General features: G+C 45.6%; 1 protein-coding gene across 1 annotated transcript; it reads left to right on the top strand.

Moving 5' to 3' along the window:
* Positions 1-10,442: 10,442 nt before the first annotated feature.
* LOC141990177 (alpha-1-antitrypsin-like) lies at positions 10,443-17,864 on the top strand. Its single transcript, XM_074957153.1, has 4 exons — positions 10,443-11,112; positions 12,552-12,822; positions 15,547-15,694; positions 17,643-17,864. The coding sequence occupies exons 1-4, from the start codon at positions 10,446-10,448 to the stop codon at positions 17,844-17,846; spliced, it is 1,290 nt and encodes a 429-aa protein (XP_074813254.1). The 5' UTR covers positions 10,443-10,445; the 3' UTR covers positions 17,847-17,864.
* Positions 17,865-21,070: the final 3,206 nt, after the last annotated feature.

Raw genomic sequence — 21,070 nt, 5'->3', positions numbered from 1 at the left:
TGGAACTGTGACCTATTTTGGTGTCCACACTTTAGAAGAGATACTGAAAAGCTGGAGAGGGCTCAGAAAAAAGCTACAAGAATGATTTGAGGTCTGGAAAACATATTTTATGATAAGAAACTTCAGCCTCCAATGTCCATCCAGGATCCCTCCTTATATTTGGAGAGGGAAAAGGGAGGGGGAGACTGGGAGCTTGCAGCAGTGGCAGAAGTCCAGCTGCCAACTCAGCTCCTCTGGCAGCTGCCTCAACCTATAAATCTTTTGAGGTCAATGAATCATAGCTTGTTGTTCATACTGGGACTTGCAGGCTGATGGCCAGAAGCTCAGTATATGAGCTGGAGCCAATAGAGTGTTACTAGAAGTTGGAGGTAGTAACAATAATGGGGCCATGAATGTTTGGGACAGAGATGGCCATGGCGCCTGCTCCCCACATAGGTGTTCATCCCTCAGATATCCTCCCCTCTGGCTTTCTTACTCTCAATGTCTTCTTCCTTCCCTTCTTAGGAGTGCCCCACAGAGGCACACATACTTAGCTCACCATAGCACTACCATCTGCTCTGAGCTGAGGCAGGAGCCCCAAACTGGCTACCCACTATGCCATCCACACACCCACTTCTCTGCTGCCCAACTCCATTTCTCTCACTGGTTCCCTACACCTTCTCTGTTGGTCAGTACAGCTCCCTGGCTCTGACAACTCTGTGCTGAGATAGTGAAACAGCGTATAGCTCTGGAGGATGGAAGTAGCCTCCAGCAAATTATATTTCCACTGGCTTTCCATTCCAGAAAAGTAAACTGTCGTTGAGAGTCAGTTGCACTTAATGATCAGTTACAATATGTCTCTGGAGGTCACAAATGCTTGGCAAAGACACAACTAATCATTATATGAGTTCATATTCAGCTCAACATAGATCTATGACTATATATGATATATAGATCACACGGTCTTAGCATGTCAGAACTCTAGCACCAGAATAAAGACCTTTTCTTGCATTGCTAAAACATGCTAGCAAGATTTCTGTTGTCCACTGTGTACTTTATGTAAAGTAACATACATCCAAGTTTAACCATAACTTAAAAAAAAAGCATAAGTACTTTAATGCATGTCCCAGACAGACTCTTGCATGTTTTGCTGAAGTGGCAGTTGGAATACAGTGGCTATATCCCAGCCTCTTGATTGCAAGATTTTGCAGTTTAAAAATAATAGTAACTTCCAAACAGGTGTGCAGTGCAAATTACCCCATCTGTCTTCCCAGCCATACTTGACTAGTGCAGGCATGCACACACTTACAGAGCAGACACTCGGAGCTTACCCTGTACATTTGGGGTGTCCTAATAAGCACACTTTTGAAATCTCTTTATGAAAATATACACAGATGTCACTCCTGCAGAAAGGGGTTGATATCTTATTGTGGGGAAAGAAAGTAAAAATACTGAAAACAAATAGAAAAGTTTAGCTCTTCAAACAATAAGTAGAGGTCTGGAAAGCCTGCCTTACCACGAGAGACTAAAGAAGCTCGATCTATTTAGCTTAGCAAAGAGAAGGTTACGTGATGACTTGATCATAAGAATCATAGAATATCAGGGTTGGAAGGGACCTCAGGAAGTCATCTAGTCCAACCCCCGGCTCAAAGCAGGACCAATCCCCAACTAAATCATCCCAACCAGGGCTTTTTCAAGCCTGACTTTAAAAACCTCGAAGGAAGGAGATTCCACCACCTCCCTAGGTAACCCATTCCAGTGCTTCACCACCCTCCTAGGGAAAAAGTTTTTCCCAATATCCGACCTAAACCTCCCCAATGCAACTTGAGACCATTACTCCTTGTTTTGTCATCTGCTACCACTGAGAACAGTCTAGATCCATCCTCTTTGGAACCCCCTTTCAGGTAGTTGAAAGCAGCTATCAAATTCCCCCTCATTCTTCTCTTCCACAGACTAAACAATCCCAGTTCCCTCAGCCTCTCCTCATAAGTCATGTGTTCCAGTCCCCTAATCATTTTTGATGCCCTCCGCTGGACGCTTTCCAATTTTTCTGCATCCTTCTTGTAGTGTGGGGCCCAAAACTGGACACAGTACTCCAGGTGAGGCCTCACCAATGTTGAATAGAGGGGAACGATCACATCCCTCGATCTGCTGGCAATGCCCCTACTTATACAGCCCAAAATGCCGTTAGCATTCTTGGCAACAAGGGCACACTGTTGACTCATATCCAGCTTCTCGTCCACTGTAACCCGTAGGTCCTTTTCTGCAGAACTGCTGCCTAGCCATTCGGTCCCTAGTCTGTAGCGGTGCATGGGATTCTTCTGTCCTAAGTGCAGGACTCTGCACTTGTCCTTGTTGAACCTCATCAGATTTCTTTTGGCCCAATCCTCTAATTTGTCTAGGTCCCTCTGTATCCTATCCCTACCCTCCAGCGTATCTACCTCTCCTCCCAGTTTAGTGTCATCTGCAAACTTGCTCAGGGTGCAGTCCACGCCATCCTCCAGATCATTAATGAAGATATTGAACAAAACCGGCCCCAGGACCGACCCTTGGGGCACTCCGCTGCCAGCTGCCAGCTAGACATGGAGCCGTTGATCACTACCCATTGAGCCCGACGATCTAGCCAGCTTTCTATCCACCTTATAGTCCATTCATCCAGCCCATACTTCTTTAACTTGCTGGCAAGAATATTGTGGGAGACCGTATCAAAAGCTTTGCTAAAGTCAAAGAATAATACTTCCACTGCTTTCCCCTCATCCACAGAGCCAGTTATCTCGTCATAGAAGGCAATTAGATTAGTCAGGCATGACTTGCCCTTGGTGAATCCATGCTGACTGTTCCTGATCACTTCTCTCTCCTCTAAGTCCTTCAGAATTGATTCCTTGAGGACCTGCTCCATGATTTTTCCAGGGACTGAGGCGAGGCTGACTGGCCTGTAGTTCCCAGGATCCTCCTTCTTCCCTTTTTTAAAGATGGGCACTACATTAGCCTTTTTCCAATCATCCAGGACCTCACCCAATCGCCATGAGTTTTCAAAGGTAATGGCCAATGGCTCTGCAATCATATCCACCAACTCCTTTAGCGCTCTCGGGTGCAGCACATCCGGCCCCATGGACTTGTGATCGTCCAGCTTTTCTAAATAGTCCCGAACCACTTCTTTCTTCACAGAGGGCTGGTCACCTCCTCCCCATGCTGTGCTGCCCAGTGCAGTAGTCTGGTAGCTGACCTTGTTCATGAAGACAAAGGCAAAAAAAGCACTGAGTACATTAGCTTTTTCCACATCCTCTGTCACTAGGTTGCCTCCCTCATTCAGTAAGGGGCCCACACTTTCCTTGACTTTCTTCTTGTTGCTAACATACCTGAAGAAACCTTTCTTGTTACTCTTAATATCTCTTGCTAGCTGCAACTCCATGTGTGATTTGGCCTTCCTGATTTCACTCATTTACTTACATGGAAAGATGATTTCTGATAGGTGAGGGCTTTTAATCTAGTGCACAAGGTATAATTAGTTCTAATGACTTGAAACTGAAGCTAGGCAACTTCAGACTAAAACTAAGTATGACAGAGCTTCCTCTCCGCCTCGGTGGGTCCCACACTTCCTTTTAGAGGTGGGCTGGGTACTCCTCTTTTCCCCACACACCTGGGTGGAGGGGCAGGGAAGCCTCTCAGTCTCTGGGAGCCTGGGGTGTAGTGGCAACAGACCAGACACCCGGTTCGGTTTCTCCCCTCTGGCAGGCTCTCTTTCCTCAGACCTCTGGGGCCCAGAAGGGCCATCCATCCTGTTGGGCAGGGTTCCATCTGGCCTTCGCCTCTGCACCTGTGTGGCTTCTCTCCAAATGCTTGTCAGCATCTGCACTGCCCAGTTCTCCAGTAGCTCACTTTCCTCCCTCAGCTCCTAACACAGGGCCTTCTCTGGCTGGAGGGGAGGCTTTTAACAGGTTCTGGCAGACCCTTGATTGGCCCCAGGTGTCCTAATTAAACTCGAGTAACCCCTGTTCAGTTACCAAAGGGAAAGGGACCTTCTTATCCTGGGGCTAATATATCTGCCTTCCGCACTCTCCTGTAGTCGTCTGGCCTGACCCCATCACATATCCCTCCCCTCTGCTCAACACCATGAGGTTGGGCAACTTGGGTCATCAGACAGTGTACCCGTGAGAGGCCATTCGCATTGCTGTGGCGGCTTCCAGCCCTGTGTGGAATGCGGAAGTGGAGCAGTTGGAGGGACAAGAACCACCTGTGGCCATTGCATTCCTCTCTTTGTTCCATTGCATCCATTGGAAGGGGGCATGGTCGGTCACAAGGACAAATCGCCGGCTTAGCACGTAATATCGTAGACTTTCCATGGCCCACTTGACAGCAAGACACTCCTCTACTACTGCATATTTCTGGTCCCTTGGAAGGAGTTTTCTGCTAAGATAAAGGATTGGACGTTCGTCCTCTCTGACCATCTGTGACAGGACAGCCCCCAAAACCACTTTGGATGCATTCGTCTGTAAAATGAATTCTTTATTAAAGTCTGGGACTATGAGCATGGGGTTACTGCAGAGGACTATCCGCAGGTCTGTGAACACCCCCTCCGCCATGTCGGTCCATTTCACCACGTTAGGGACCTGGGCCTTTACCAGGTCCATCAGGGGACTAGCCCTGGTGGCGAAGTGGGGGATAAATCACCGGTAGTACCCCTCTACACCTAGGAACACTCAGACTTGTTTTTTCCAGTTCAGTCGGGGCCAGTTTTGGATAGCCTCCATCTTATTTAGTTGGGGCTTTACTATGCCTCTTCCTATGATGTATCCAAGGTATTTGGCTTCTGCTAGCCCTATGGCACACTTGGCCAGATTGGCTCTGAGGCTGGCCTGCCTTAGGGTGTTCAGCACTGCTTCCACCTTTCCCAGGTGGGTCTCCCAGTCTGGGCTATGGATGATCACATCATCCAAGTATGTGGTGGTGTAACTGGCATGGGGGAGCAACAGCTTGTCCACCATGCTGGAAGGTGGCTGGGGACCCATGCAGCCCAAAGGGGAGAACAGTGTACAGAAATAGCCCCTCTGGTGTGGAAAAAAGCTGTCTTTTCTTTTGCTTGTTTGGCTGGGGGATCTGCCAATTACCCCTTTGTCAAATCCAGGGTGGATAGGGAACCAGGCATTGCCCAGTCAGTCAACTAACTTGTCTATGAGGGGTATAGGGTATGCATCAAACTAGGATACGTAGGCTCTGCCAGTTCGGTGGTGTCGTGGTTGGTACCAGCCTTGGGTCCCTCTTCTGCTGGAGCAGCCTCCCTATCCGCTGCCCATGTCTGCATGCCTACTAGAGCAGCCTTTTGGCCCTGAGTCAGGATCCAGGTTCTCAGGGCCTTAGCTGCCCTCCTTTCCCCCTTGGTTTTTCTGACCCTCCCAGGAACGGGGAACAGATCCTGAGACATCTCAGAGAAAATTGGCGGGTGGCATTCTGCTTTGGACAACTCATTAATTTCAGAATCCTCTCCTGCCTCCAACCCCTCTGGTAGGAGCAAGCTTCCAAACCCAAGGAAGTCTTTCCCTATGAGTACGGGGTATGGGAGTTTAGGGACCACTCCCGTTGTTACCCCAGTGATGCTTCCCTGGATCTCAATCCAGGTTGTCTGAACTCCTGGGATCGGGGCTGATTGTTTGATTTGGAATCTTCTCTGGGTGATCGGGAAAGTTCCCTGGCCATCATCTGTCTCTCCAGCAGTGCAACCACCTCATTGTAGGAGGAGGGGTCATTCTGGCCTACTCATGCACAGAGAGGTCCGATGGCAGTCCCTTCATGTACTGGTCTATGACCAGAATCTCCAGAATTTCCTCTGGACTATGGTCCTCAGGTCGCAGCCACTTCCATGCAAGGTGGGTGAGGTCAAATAGTTGGGACCTCAGAGGCTTGCTCGGTTGGGACCTCCACTCATGATACCTCTGGACCCACACCACTGCTGTCACCCCTGATCGGGCCAGGACCTCCGCTTTCAACTGGGGATAGTCGGCCGCTGCTAATGCAGGCATGTCATGGTAATCCTTCTGTGCCTCCCCGGCAGCGTGCCCTGGAGGGGAGTTATGGACCATCCCGGGTCTCACCTCTCTGGTCACCCAAACGGAGTACAATGGGCCAGAGAATGTGGCCAAGGATCTGCCACAGCAATAACACTTTCCTCTACTGCAGCTCTAGTGTTACCATGAGGTTTACTCTTATTCTCACAGTCTTCTTTCTCTCCACCCCACATGCTGACACACCTTTACTCTGGCTTATTCCCTCACTTTGGAGTCCTTGCAGCTCTGCTCCCCAAATCTCCCCCTGTGAAACTGTCTTTCACCAGGTCCTTCCCTGAGCCTGTACCCCTCCTGGAATGTCTCTCCCCCGGACCCCTTCTCCCAAAGTTTCCCAGTTCCCCAGTCCCCAACAAGATCCTCCCTACCCAAGACCTCCCTGTGGCTCTGTCTCACCCATATTCCCTCTGACCAATGTCTCCACATGTCTGGCTCCAATCATCCCCTCCTGAGGCTTCATCCTGCCAGAATGTCTCCCTGAGTTCCTGTGTCTCCTGCTCCCACCACTGTGGAGGAAGGAGAAGGACCTGCTGATGGGAAGGGAGCCATGGCTCAGGCTCTCCTCTGAAGGCACTTCAACCCTCCCTGCTCTGCATTCAAAACCTGGTAGAAGCCGAAATGTAGGAACATAGGAACTGCCAGACTGGATCAGACCTGGGGTTCCTGTAGTCCAATATCCTGTCTCAGACAATGGCCAGCACCAGATGCTTCAGAGGAAGGTGTAAGAACACTGCAGTGGGTAGATATGGGGTAATGTGCCCCCAACATTAGGACTCACCCTGATTTCTAGCAACTAGAGATTGACTTAAACCCTGAAGCATTAGATTTAATATCCCTTCCAAATTTCTGGAAACATTTACTGTTATAATGCTAGCTATTCTTGTTATCTCTATAACTGTGCAATGCCATTTTGAATCTTGTTAAGTTCTTGGCCTCAACTACTCCTTGTGGCAGTGAGTTCCACATTCTAATCACACACTGTGTGACAAAAATATTTTCTTTTATTAGTTTTGAATTTCCTATCTTTCATTGTCATTCAATCTCCCCATGTCCTTGGGTTCTGAGACAGTGAAAACAAAAGCTCACAATCTACCCTTTCTAGAACATTCATCATTTTCTATATGTTTACCAGCCCCCCTCTTATTCATCTCCTTTCTAAGGTGAACAGTTCCAATCTTTTCATTCTCCATATAAGTGGAATGTACTGCCTCATCTGTGCTCTCTGCATGAAAAAATCATGTTATTTCAGAGTCTGCATAAACCTAACACTGTAGTAATAACTGTATCATAGTGTATTCTGAGAACAAATATATTATGATCTGTCACAGGGTTCACTCACCACTGGTGACGCCTCCTGCTGGCTATCCTGGCCAGGTCACTGAAGTCCTCCCTTTCCAGGGAATTCACAGTCTTTCCAGAGCAGCTGTCTGGCTGACCTCTCCAATGTTCTGTGCCACTCCCCAGGGGCTGGTAGGGAATCCAGGCCTGCCCTTTATACCAAGTTCTAGCCCAGGGACCCTGTAATAAGCAGCCACAGTCCTTGTACAGTCCTACCTCTCTGCTGCTGTTTCCCTGGGTTTCTTCCTATATGTATGGCTTCCCTCCTCTCTGGGTTGCCCTTCAACTCCTTCCACTCAGGGACTGACTGCAGCCTTTCTCCCTGCAGTTTTTCCCAGCAACAGCAACCTCCCTACACTGCAGCCAACTTAAGTTGCATGAGGAAAATACTGGATTTATTAATTAAGTGTAAATTGTCAAGAAGCAACAATCTGCTCTGGAACTTTAACAGATACAGGGGTTTTAGTTAAACAGCACAAACAACTGCAAGAACTTGGTTACGTTACTTTATTTAAAGATACAGATTTAAAGAAAACCTCAATATCCATTTATTTATTTGCTGTCAGGGTCCAGACCTTCTTGGAACAGGGGCTGGCCTGCACCCAGACCAGCCTCACTGTTAGGCAGCTAATGAGCCCAGCTGCACTGTCTTTGAATGGATGGAGTAGCCACAGTCCCTGACTGGCTGCTGCTTTAGCAGACTTGCTTATATGCTTGGCCCGCGAGTCAAGCGGGAGCTGCTCAATATATATCATGCATCTTGCCACCTTGCTCCAGTTTGCTTCCAACCCCTGCTCTTGCTCTGTTCTAGCCCCTGTTCCTCTCCAGTCTCAGATATCTAGCTTCAATCCACAGCTTTGCCTCTGGCTCTTGCTCTGGCATTTGGCTTCTGTCACAAGAGACACATTGAAAAGATCAGCTCTTCCTAGGCACACATGCCCCTCTTTCTATTGGTGCTCTAATCATGAAGTCTTTCCATACAGAGGTTTCCACAAGTTTGGAGGTGTGAGGCAAGCAAACAGCACAGTCACCAGTGGCCCCCTGCTACCTCCTTCCATAAATATTGGCTCTATTCTCCACCATGTGGGTGGACAGTGGGCAATTGACCCTCCATGCCATAAAAGCAGTTTCATCACTGTTTGCTCTGCATCCTTCCTAATAACTTCTATTTGCTCTGTTTAATGTTTAATAGAGGACACTCAGCTTAATAATGTTAATGCAATATAAATAAAAGGCGAGGAGCAGTGCAGATTAGATGCATCCAGCAGGACCCTTCTGATTGTACTGTAAGTATGGCCATATTTTTTCAAAGAGGCTTTGAACTCCTATTATCTGTGTGAAATGCAGTTGATTTTATGGGATTTCATTCAAGTATGGGCAACTGTATTCACTGTACCTGTTACAATTTATCCTGTGAGTGGAGCCTTCCTTAAGACCCCAATGAGCCAGCAGAAATTGGTGCACTAGTGGAAACAGTCTTTGAATGAAGGCATTTTTTAAAACAAATTATGGGGAAAATCTGGGACGAGATTAATCTAGTGCTTTAAGATATGGCCTGAGTACACCAAAAATGTGTGGGATTTCCTAGAATGTGTTAGCCAGCATTAGAGCAGTGGAACCTGGGATTTTCCCTTCTGCAGAAAATTCTGACATTAAAAAAAAAAAAATCATTCTGAATCAGAACAAAAAGTCAAAAGTTTGAATTTTCCCATGAAACAAAGTTCCCCTACCCCCCCAAAAAATTCTTTTTGGTCATCTGAACTGTTTAATTTTGATAAAATTAAAAGATTTTGTTTCAATTTTGACTTTTTGGTATTAGTTTCTTTTATATTGTTTTTATTTTACCTTATATGGTTTTATAAAATAATATGAACATAAAATAAAATACAAAACCATTTTAAAAGCATAAAAGAAAAGAAAACAAAGCAAAAATATAAATATAGACTAGAATAGAAATTTTAAAAACATTTTTTATTTCTTTTCTCAATGAAACTTCATTAGAGTTGACATAACCCTTTGGAACGCTTCTATTTTGATGAATCAGCATTTTTTCATTTTGTAGTGGAAAAACATTCCATTCAAAAATTTCAACCAGCTCTAGCAAACACATTTTAACATGGTTTAAAACTCTCGCATTAACGAAGCAAGTTGGTCTTTAGCACATACTAGCTGGCTGAGTTGAAGCCTAATGGGAAACCCATTTCCTCGGGACAGATAGAGAGAGAAAAAAGAAGGGACAGCATAAAAAACAAAAAAGGGCAAATCTATACATTTTTGACACGTGAAGAACCTGTAGAGCTGATGTATTCCTGTTATTATGATGCTACAGAAAGCTCGGGACCATTTGATATCCCCTTTTGGTAAAGCTCACCAAATTACAGTACTCAAAGTCAGGAATGGGTGACTTAGTTTTGATGTTCCAGACAGGGTCCTTCCCTATAAACTTTTTCAAGCTTTAGATAGCAGGCCATATTGTCATTTGGATCCAGATTCTACTGCAACACATTGAAGTGTGTGCATGTGTGGTGGAGTAGGGGGGGACTATCAAGGAACCGGTTCCAGCTCCCTGATTGTTGCTATCAAGCCCTAGCAGAAGTTACAGCTGCAAAAGTGCAGCACCAATTTGTGCCACAGGCATAAGGTCCCTAATTCATCTTACAGCAGCAGAGGAAGATCATAGTGGATCTCCATTCTGCTAAAATCTCTCACAGCCTCCTCTCATCCCACCCTCTGTCATAACTTCCCCCCACAACAAAACACCTCTACTCTAGGGTGGGGGATGTCTGAGTGGCACAAAGAGGATGGTGCTAAGTGAAGAATCCAGCCCAGAGTCTTCTTCTACCACCCCTCCCTTTTTCCTTTCTCTGATTCCCAACCTGGCCTGGGCTCCCAACCCCTGTGACTCTCTGGTCAGCCCCACTCCCTTTCCCCTCATAATCTCCCAGTTGCCATGACGGGAGAGAGAAAAATAACCGTTGGATCACAAATAGCACAGGGAAGGGGGGAACATTTCCATGACTAATGACTATTCCATTCTTTTGTTTTTAAAGGGAATAGTTCCAAAGGAAAATGAAGTCCATCCTCTGTGTGTTACTTGCTGGGCTTCATGCTGTTGTCTTGTCTCATCATGTACCTGACCACCACAATGACCAGGATGGTCAGACAGATAATAATCCCCCACAGCAGCTTAGCCCAGTTGGAGGCAAAGTCGTAACTGAACACATGACCTTTATGAAAGTTGTTGCTAGCAATGCTGACTTTGCATTTAGATTCTACAAGCAGATTAAATCAGAAGCAGCTGACAAGAACATTTTCTTCTCTCCTCTGAGCATCTCCACTGCCTTTGCAATGCTGACGTTAGGTGCCAAGTCAGCCACTCTGAGTCAAATTCACAAAGGACTCTCCTTTAACCTGACAGAGATTGAGGAGAGGGAGATACATGAAGGTTTTCATCAGCTCCTCCAGATGTTAAACCATCCTGACAGTGAGATCCAGCTGAATATGGGAAATGCCCTTTTTGTAGATGATCGACTGAAACTACTAGAGAAGTTTTTGGCTGATGTCAAAAGTCTGTATGAGTCTGAAACTTTTCCTAGTAACTTCCAGAATTCTGCCGAGGCTGAGAAACAGATCAATGATTACATCGAGAAGAAAACCCATGGGAAAATTGCCAACTTGGTCAAGGATCTTGATCCACTCACTGTAATGGTTCTTGTCAACTATATTTTCTTTAAAGGTAAGATGTTCTACAGATGGGTTCATGATGCACATACAGGCTATGGAATGCTGATTGGGATCCAAGACAAAAAACCTGCTTTTTTTAAATTAAGGGGCTCTGTCAAGGTTGTTAGCTCTATGAGATCACCCAGGTTGATACTGGTCCCTTGTTAACTATGTTAAACCTTTCCATGAAAGTTATAGCCAAAATGTCCAATCTGTGTAGTTAAAGTTAGGCACCATATTTAGTCACTTGAATAAAAGTGGCCTCGTTAGCAGGCATGCTGAGCACTTGCTTATTTCTACATAGTCACTAGGAGCTGTAAGTGCTCACTACCTCTCTAATGCAGGTCACTTTAATTTTACCATCTAAATATGAAGTTAAAGAAGGACAGCGTATTCCACAATTCTGTGCATAGTCTTTGGAGTACAAACTTTTTTCTCTGACATTTTGCAGTACCTGAGACACTCAGTTAATGGATAATGGCTGATCTGCTTTGCACATTTAGTTGCCAGATACTCATTCAAGACTTCCAACTGAATGCTCTATAAATGGTATCCAGGAACTCTGAAAGGGTCTATTTCAGACCTGGAAATTATCTTGAATCAATAGAAAGCTGATGAACTGAGCAGGAAGTTGTCCTGTGGGACACTGATGAAGTAGCTTACACAGAAGAAAATAGGTTTTATTCCAGAACCATAGAAGTCAATGGGAGATTTACAATTTCCTTCAATGGAAGCTGGATCAAGCCTATAATGCAGAGGAGTAGGCTGACTGACACATGTAGCGAGCCTTACGCTGCAGATATTGAGCAGGAGAAACTTAAGTTGCGTGAGGAAAATACTGGATTTATTAATTTAGCATAAATTGTCAAGAAGCAACAATCTTGTCTGGAACTTTAACAGAAACAGGGGTTTTAGTTAAACAGCACAAACAAACTGCAAGAACTTGGTTACTTTACTTTCTTTAAAGATACAGATTTAAAGAAAACCTCAATATCCATTTATTTATTTGCTGCCCCTTGAGCCCTGATGAAGCCCTGGCCTCTGACCCCTGAACTGTGCACCTTCAACACAGAACACATGCATGTGGACCAGGCCCACCCACGCCTCTCAGAGGCTGAGAAGCACAGAGGCCAAACTTCTGGCCTGTGTCAATACTGTAGGGGGAGCAGACACTTTGCCTTTAGATACCCTGCAAAGGTCAGACCAGCTTCAGGGTCAGGAAATGCCAAGGGCTATTAAGAGTTAAACGACATTTCAGTGCACCGGAGAGGCTGCATGCTATTCAAATGGTCTGGCTAGCATGTCACAGTTCAAACATATCATTGCTCAAATGAGTTTGTAGATGACCTAATCCTCAAAAATGAACTTGCCACATTTAAATTAGTCTGACACACATTAGTAATTCCTCTTTTCCAGTATATTCAATGGCATTTTCTTTGTATTTGTCATAAGCTCGTTGGGAAAATCCTTTCAGTAATTTGAATACCCAGGAAGATGACTTTTTTGTGGATGCCAAGACATCTGTTAAAGTTAATATGATGAACCATGACAAAGATTATCACACTCACCGTGATGAGGAGCTGTCTTGCTGGGTGGTTGAAATCCCATACAAAGGAAATGCTACTGCATTATTTATTCTGCCTGATGAAGGAAAAATGAAGCAGGTGGAGGAGGCCCTGTTGAAAGAAACTGTGTCTAAATGGACAACATCACTTCAAGAAAGGTAGCCTTGTAACTGCTGCTATATGCATATATGTCTTTCTGTAGAATAGGGTAGGATCCCTCATCAAGACAAAACATCACATTAAAGGTTGGATTGTCCAGCCCTCAGAAAGGGGCAGTGCATAGCCCACTATCTTAAGATGGAGATTGAAAGGCTTGTTGCCTCAGACACCCCCCCACCCACGCAACACAATGCCTCCCAGAGAACCCATCTTGCACGTGGAAGTAACTTGCTACACCACCTAGTTTGTCTGGAACCTATTTTGGCAGAGCACTGCCTTTTCACCACCACTTCCAGTCCAACTGCTTCAGGGAATCAGGGAAAGCATCTCCAATGTAGCCACTGCAGTGGCCTGGGAGCTCTGATGGTGGTACCCTAGGGAGACCATATTTCCCTATGCTGAATATGGGACACCTGATAAAATTACTCGTATTCAAGCGAGTTCAACGGCAATCACTCAGAACTATGCAGTACAAACATTCAAATTAACATCAAGTTGTCTGAGCCCCTATCAAAAAGAAATATTGCGTAGTTGGAAACTTTTTTATTTACTTTCTTATCTTTAAGGTTTTAGTGTTCACACAGGGAGGGTGACACACACACACACTCTGGTACAACTCTTTCACATAGGAGGGTTGACCGACCAACCCAACCCTCCCTGCCCAGTGCTCTCTGCCATCCATGCCTGGCTGGGCCCCCGGGACAGACCCACCTCTCCTGGTACCTGGAACCCTGTCTTCCTGGGGCAACACATGGGGGGGCACCCAGAGTCACATGTCCCCCTCCTCAGATTTCTTCCAGGGTTCACATCAAATGTGGCCAGCAGCAGCCTTTTGGCACTGTGCAGGAAGGAAAGGAGGGGAGCTGCTTCCAGCCGCAGGGCAGGAGGAGATGCGGAAGGGATGACCTGGCCCGTGTCTTTGCAGAGCTGATCTCTTCCACTATCCTCGCCGTTCCCTGTAGCTGGAAGCAGCTCCCGTCCCTTCCTGCCTGCACAGTGTTGAAAGGCATCTAACACCTACAGGCTTCTGCTGGCCAACAACATAACCCAGCAGCCTCTGGCTACAGCCCAGACAGGAAGGGGTTAAGCCTTACAGCTTCATTGTGCACCAGGGCCCAGGGAACCTGACTGCTGGGGCTTCAGCGAACCCAGCCAGAGAGGTGGCTCAGGAAGGGAGGGTGCCTAGGGGATGGAGCAGCCCCACGCTCCCTGGGGCCAGGACCCGGGGTGAGAGGGCAGGTGAAGAGGGTGCTGTGAAGCCTGCAGGGTCAGGGCATGAACAGGCTGGAAATCGCTTCCCCCTGCCACTCCAGAGCTTAGCCAAGGGTCGGAGAGGCTTCCCCGTGCCAGTGCTGTGTGGGGCTTTGGCACATGCAGAGCTTGGCTCCTCCTGACCAGTGCCCCGGGCCAGAGGGTCTTGGGCTTTCCCGGGGTGCCAGCCCAGCCAGAGGCAGTGGGAGAAGGAAGGAGCCTGCTGGCCAGGCTGTTGGTGAGCTAAGCGCTCCGACCAGGGGCTGGTTCTCCACACAGCACTGGGAGCAGGACTCACTCCTCCTGGTGGATATGGAGGAGCAGCAAGGCAAAGCAGAGAGAGGACAATGAGGGGGAGCACGTAAAGAGGCGATGGGTGGGTAGCAGAGGCGACACATAACCGGCCACCGCCTGGCGCCTGCCTGCACACACCAGCCACTGCAGCTCGCAGCACGCAGCCAGTGCTGGCTGGAAACGGGATAGGGGTGGGGCCCTGTTGGCTGGGGGCTGCGCCGATGGACCAGCAGGGGGAGCAGCTGGCCCCGCATGCTTCAGCTTTCCCCCACCACTAGCCTTGCACACCCACCCCCAGACTTGCACACCCACCCCATCGTAGGCCACTGGACCCCCCTCCCACTCACTGCTGGTTGGCGGACGGCTGGCGAGCAGGGATCTAGCCAGCAGCAGGACTCACCAGTACCGATGGGAGGGAGACAGAAAATACGGGACAATTTTCCTGTTTTTAAGAAAAAGTCAGGGCACTTGCAGGAGGGCTTAAATATGGAACTGTCCCTTTAAAAACAGGATGTCTGGTCACCCTAGAGTACCCCTAATATGCCACACAAGGTACGGGAACCCTTGCTTCTCCTGGATTCCCCCATGCAGCCATGTTAGATGTAGGGACAATCCAGCCTAAATAAAATAACATGGTTTACTTTTCTCTATACTGGAGTCAATAATCCATCCTATTGTTTTCCAAAACTCACAGAGAGCCCATGTGTAGCTAAACAAACAAACAAACAAAAAAAACGTGGGATTGTAATTTCTTTGTGCCTCTGATATTCCACCTGTAAAATGGGACAATAATATTTACTTAGCAGATGGTGGCATTGTGAAGCAAATTCACTGACATTTGAGATGCTCAGATAGAATGCTCAAGTTGCAGTGGGGGAGGTTTAGGTTGGATATTAGGAAAAACTTTTTCACCAGGAAGGTGGTGAAACACTGGAATGCGTTACCTAGGGAGGTGGTGGAATCTCCTTCCTTAGATATTTTTAAGGTCAGGCTTGACAAAGCCCTGGCTGGGATGATTTAGTTGGGGGTTGGTCCTGCTTTGACCAGGGGGTTGGACTAGATGACCTCCTGAGGTCCCTTCCAACCCTGATATTCTAATATGTGATAAAACTGCAAATCTTTAAGTGTCCAGCGATTTGACAACATTTTACCAGAGTTTTGTGTTTCTTTTTGAACAGAGAAATCAACCTGTACATTCCAGCATTCTCTGTATCTGGTACTTATGATGTGAAAGAGCTGTTTCAGAAAATGGGTGTGATCGATGTGTTCACTGACGAAGCTGATCTGTCCGGAATCACGGAGAAAGCTAAACTGAAGGTGTCGAAAGTAAGTTTGTAAAATAGAGCTGGTGCTAAACTGGCTTGTCTACTCCTATGACTTATATTTTATCTTTGTAAATGACCCAGTCCTGCTTTCAAAGAGGTAATTGCAAAGAGACTCACTGCCAGCAACATAGAGAGGACAGGGCCACAAATTAGTGTATTTTCTAGAATTAAGTATTTGTTTGCCTATTACAGTTAATACAGAGGTACTCTGAGCACACTTCATCTTCTAGGATATTGATGTAGAACTAAATACCATCCAGGAGGTGTACAGAGAAAAGCATGCCACACACACAAGTGCAATGTCAACTATTGCTACCATAAAATAATTCATGAGTAAAGATATATGACAGTGGTTTGCAAACAGGGACTAGAAACAGGACTGCATTACGGTGAACTAGGAACCTTTTAGCTCCTGTCTGTAGCCTCCACACAGGGGAGTTACAGTACAGCACTTTGGTGCAGACTGCTGTTCATACCACAGTAATTTGACCTGCGGAACAGTGTAGAGAAGCCCCAAGTGAGTCACCCAAGGTCACAGAGGAGGTTTGTGGCACAATCCTTCCTCAGCAACCTTCCTGATACCTTTCCTCCCATTGAGTAATACTTTACTCCATGAGTAGCCACATGGACCCCGGATTGTGATGCCACTCACAATAAGTAAGAGTAGCAAAATCTCACGCTGAGTCAGTATAAGGAAAAATTCCTTTGTGTTTCATTAGGGACAAGGAAGAAAGAGTTCTTAGTGTATTTCAAAAGTCTCAAGTAAAAGGAACAAATTAATATTTGGACTATGAAATATACATTCATACTACCCAATACAAAAAACATATAAGGCAAAACCACACAGGAGGGGTCAATTACCTGGCTCCTTTGCCTCCTATATCATTTGTCACCATTCATCTTGAACTGTCTTCAGGTTTCTTCTGAAAACTAATTCTCTGCTGCATAATACTATTCATTATTTTTGAGTAGGGCTAGATAAACATTTTCAACAGAAACTTTTGGCAAAAATATAGATTTGGAAACACTGGAACATTTTGCAAATTTGTGTTAATTTTGCCAAACTATTCATTTTGGGGGAGGGAATTCTCATAAAAATCAAAACATTTTGTTAACTTTTTTTCTAAACCAAACCCTTTGGTTTGGGGTTTTGTTTGTAACAAGTTTTTGTTTCAAAATTTCCTTTACTTTTAGCTTACAAAATATTCAGAATCATTTTTAAAATGGCCAAAATCAGAAAAGAAACATTTTGATTTTCCTAAACAAAAATGTTTTGTTCAACAAAAAATAATTATTTTCAACATTTTGATTTTGCCAAAAATGTTTGAATTTTTCTTTTTAGTACAATCCAAAATTAAACTCTTTCAACATTTTGAATTTGCCAAAAAACCAAAACATAAGAACATAATCACAGCCATACTAGATCAGACCAATGGTCCATTTAGTATCCTGTCTTCCAACAGTGGCCAGTACCAGGTACTTCAGAGGGAATGAACAGAAAGGCATCATCAAGTAATCCATCCCCTGTCATCCACTCCCAGCTTCTGGCAGTCAGAGGCTAGGGATGCCCAGAGCATAGGATTGCATCCCTGACCATTTTGTCTAGCAGTCATTGATGGACCTATCCTCCATGAACTTGTCTATTCTTCACCCAGCTCTGTTCGTGAGGATGAGATAACTCTTCTGTTGTACTCCACAGAGACTAAGGGAGTCCCACTTCGTGAGGTCAGAGAACAAAAGATGAGATTCATTCAGCTCCATCTGTAAAAAATAGTTGGACCTAACCCTTCCAAATATACACAGACAAAACACCCATTGAACTCAGTCTTGTAGTTATTCTGGGTTTGTTTCAATAGTCTATTTTCTTGAGATTTGGTTTAAAAGTTCATCTCCAGATGTTGCTCCACGTTCTATACTCACATTGTAATCTTTGCTTCATTTTCTTGTAGGTTGTTCACAAAGCCCTGGTGGATGTTCATGAGAATGGTACTGAGGCTGCAGCAGTCACTGTGGTGGAGATTGCATTCTTTTCTGCTGTATTTCCTCCTCCTCCTACCATTAAATTCAACAGGCCCTTCCTAATGATGATTCTTGATAAACCCACCCGAAGCATCCTCTTTATGGGCAAAATCATAAACCCTATTGAAAAATAACTGCCCAGCCACTCTTCATGCCCCAGTGATTTAAATGAGTGGTGCGCAAATTCTCATGAGCATGTGCATGTACAACAGACAACTTGGTCCTAGTGACTGTAACTGAATTGTAATTGACATAAATTCCATACAAGTCAAACAGGACTGTGGTGTCTTCATGTCTACAAACAGACAGTCTGGTACTGTGTACTGGACAGGTATTATAAGTGGGGGGAAATGGGACAGTGAGGTAAGAGCGGGGGAGGTCACAGGAAAGTGGTTTGAAAGGGATAAGAAAGGTTGGTGGAGACATCAGAGGGAAAAGTGCTGCTTGGTCCCCTCTTCCACTCCATCCCCCTTTACAGAATAAAGAACTGGGGCACTTCACAGGATGGGAGAAGACTGAATGTATCCTTCTGTGGCCCCTACATGGTTCTCTCCTAGTCCCAAACTCTCCACCTCCAATCCAGATTTCCTCCCATCATCTCCCACTACATCACGCCATCCTCTCCCCAAAACAATTCATTCCATTCTCCCTTACACTCAACCATGCCAACCTAGGCCATCCCACTCCTGGGATCTCCGCAGCTCCCTCTCACCCAGCTCCCAGCTCAGGAACACCCACCGTACACACCTGTCCCTTTCAGGCTGAGAACACCTCTTCTCTCTACCAAACCCCTCCCAACCCCCCTCGCAGCAGCACCTCTCAACTCTGAAACCCTCTCCCTCCCCATGCTCCAGGGCTCAGAACACAAATGTATGCAAGCCCTGGGATAACTTTTCCTGGGGGCTGTAACTCTTCCCCTTCCAACCTGACAGCCACCAGCAGGCTTAGAATCTCCTTTCTCCCACAGCTCATATATCCCCGCATCAACTTCCCCTTCTTGCTGGACCTAGGGAAGCAGGAGCAGAGACTTCAATGTGTCCTATACTCTGAATAAGCCTCCCAGAAGCCTGGAATCCCTGATCTGTTCTCCTTCCTCACTACAAGCAGCTCATGTGCTGCAGGAAATCCACAGGCTTGCAGATTGTGGGGAGCACAGCAGAGTCCTATAGACACTAATGTAAAATAGACCTTAAACAGACTACATTGCTTGAGCTTTGCCACCTCTCTTTGCCACTTGCTGACCGGGCCAGGAGACTCTAGGGGCAGGCAGCTAAGTGAACTAAAGCCTCATGATTCGGGGCAGATTCAGTCCCACCAGGAGTCCCTGTGACTGCAAGTGATACTGCTTCCTGCAATATGTCAGCCACTCCATCCACTGGGCTTCCACCATCAAGTGGACCAAGTCTGACACACAGTGAAGAAGCCATCTAATGAGGTAACCTGTTACCTAGTAATACAAAAGTCAAGCGATCCCAGTATCACAGGCAGGTGATGAGATGCAGTCAGAATATTTCCAGTGCAGTTCTCCCTTAGTCTGTAATGAAAACAGCTGGAATGGTTTAAACAGGATGTCAAGTCTTACCAGTTATAAAAACATGACAATTAACTCAAAGTAGACATTTGAATGCTGTGGATTATTTGCACTGCAGCTTCTCTTTTGAAACCCATTGTTGGCTTCTTCCTGATACTTTTTTATTGTCTGCGTTCCCGGGAACTGTCTTCCTTGGTCCCATCCAAAGCCACTGTCTGCTTCCTGCAGATTCACCTGAAGACTTCATAAACACAGGCTTAGTTTATAAAGACAGTCTCATTCTCAGCAAACCATACTAGGAGATCACCGTCTTACTGCACCTCCAAATTACCAACCTCCAAATGTGCAGCAAACACTGGGTCTACAATTCTCCACTTCACTGACACCACTGATTGATGGGGAAGGTGACTGATCTCTTCCTCCAATAGTGGCTAATGAAATATCCCATTTTCTCACCCAGATTCGTCTCCTAAGCCAGGCTTGTAAATTCAGAAACTCTACCCTTGCAGAAAAAATGGAAATACTGGAAGATTTCCAAGCATACTACATACTAATAATGCTTGGCTTTTATATAGTGCTTTTCATTCATTGATTACTAAAGTTTTTTCACTGTCTTTTATGTGAGAGAGATGTGTGTTCTCTCCTTATTCCTTATGTCCTTGCTTATAATAAGGTCCATTGATTCCAAGGCCAGAAAGGACCACTGTGATCAGCTAATCTGACCTCCTGTATAACACAGGTCAGAGACCCTCTCCAAAATAATTTCTAGCACAGATCTTTTAGAAAAGCATCCAATCTTGATTTTAATATTGCCAATGATGGAGAATTCACAATGATCCTTGGTAAATTGTTCCAACAGTTAACTAGTCTCACCATTAAAAATTATGCCTTATTTCCAGTCTGAACCTTTCTAGCTTCAACTTCCAGCCATTGGATTGTGTCATACTTTTCTTTGCTAGACTAAAGAGCCCATTATCAAATATTGTTGCCCTTGAAGCTACTTCTAAATTGTAATCAAATCACTCCTTAACCTTCTCCTTGTTAAGCAAAATAGATTTAGCTCTTTTGAGTCCATCACTATAAGGCACGTCTTCTAATCCTGTCTAATCCTCTAATTTAATATCCTTCTTGAATTATGGACACCAGAACTGGATACAGCATTCCAGCTGCAGTCACACCAGTACCTAATACAAAAATTAAATGACCTCTCTAGTTCTACTTGAGTTTCTTTTTATGAATCCATCTTTTTACATATGTATGTAGCCCTTTTGTTCACAGCATCCCAGTGGGAGCTCAGGTTCAGCTGATTGTCCACCATGCCCCCCAACCTTTTTCATAGTCACTGTCTCCAAGGGCAGAATCCTCCATCCTCTAGGTTTGGCCTACGCTCCTTGTTCCTACATATTTACCTTTACATTTACATTTAGCTGCATTAAAATGAATATTGTTTGCTTCAACCCATCTTACCTACTGATCAAGATTACTCTCTATCTCTGAACTCTCCTCTTCATTATTCACCATTCCCCCAATTTTTGTTTCATCTCCAAACTTTATTTGTGATGATTTTATGTTTTCTTCCAGATCATTGATAAAAATGTTATCTAGCTTGAGGCCAAGAACCAATTCCCTACTGGACCCCCCCTAGGAACACGCTTGCTCTGTGATGATTCCCCATTTACAAATTACATTTTGAGACCTGTTAGTTAGCCAGTTTATAATCCAGCCCCTAAAGCCCCTGCGTTAATCTGGCCCTGACCGCCAGGCTCACAATCCCCTTTTCTCCACAACTCTAACTTCCACTCCCATACCCAGAACCTCCATCCTCAA

Source organism: Natator depressus, chromosome 6 (assembly GCF_965152275.1).
Source record: "Natator depressus isolate rNatDep1 chromosome 6, rNatDep2.hap1, whole genome shotgun sequence".
NCBI lineage: Eukaryota > Metazoa > Chordata > Testudines > Cheloniidae > Natator > Natator depressus.
The sequence above is the reverse complement of the archived record's forward strand: the minus strand, read 5'-3'. Positions and strand labels throughout refer to the sequence as shown.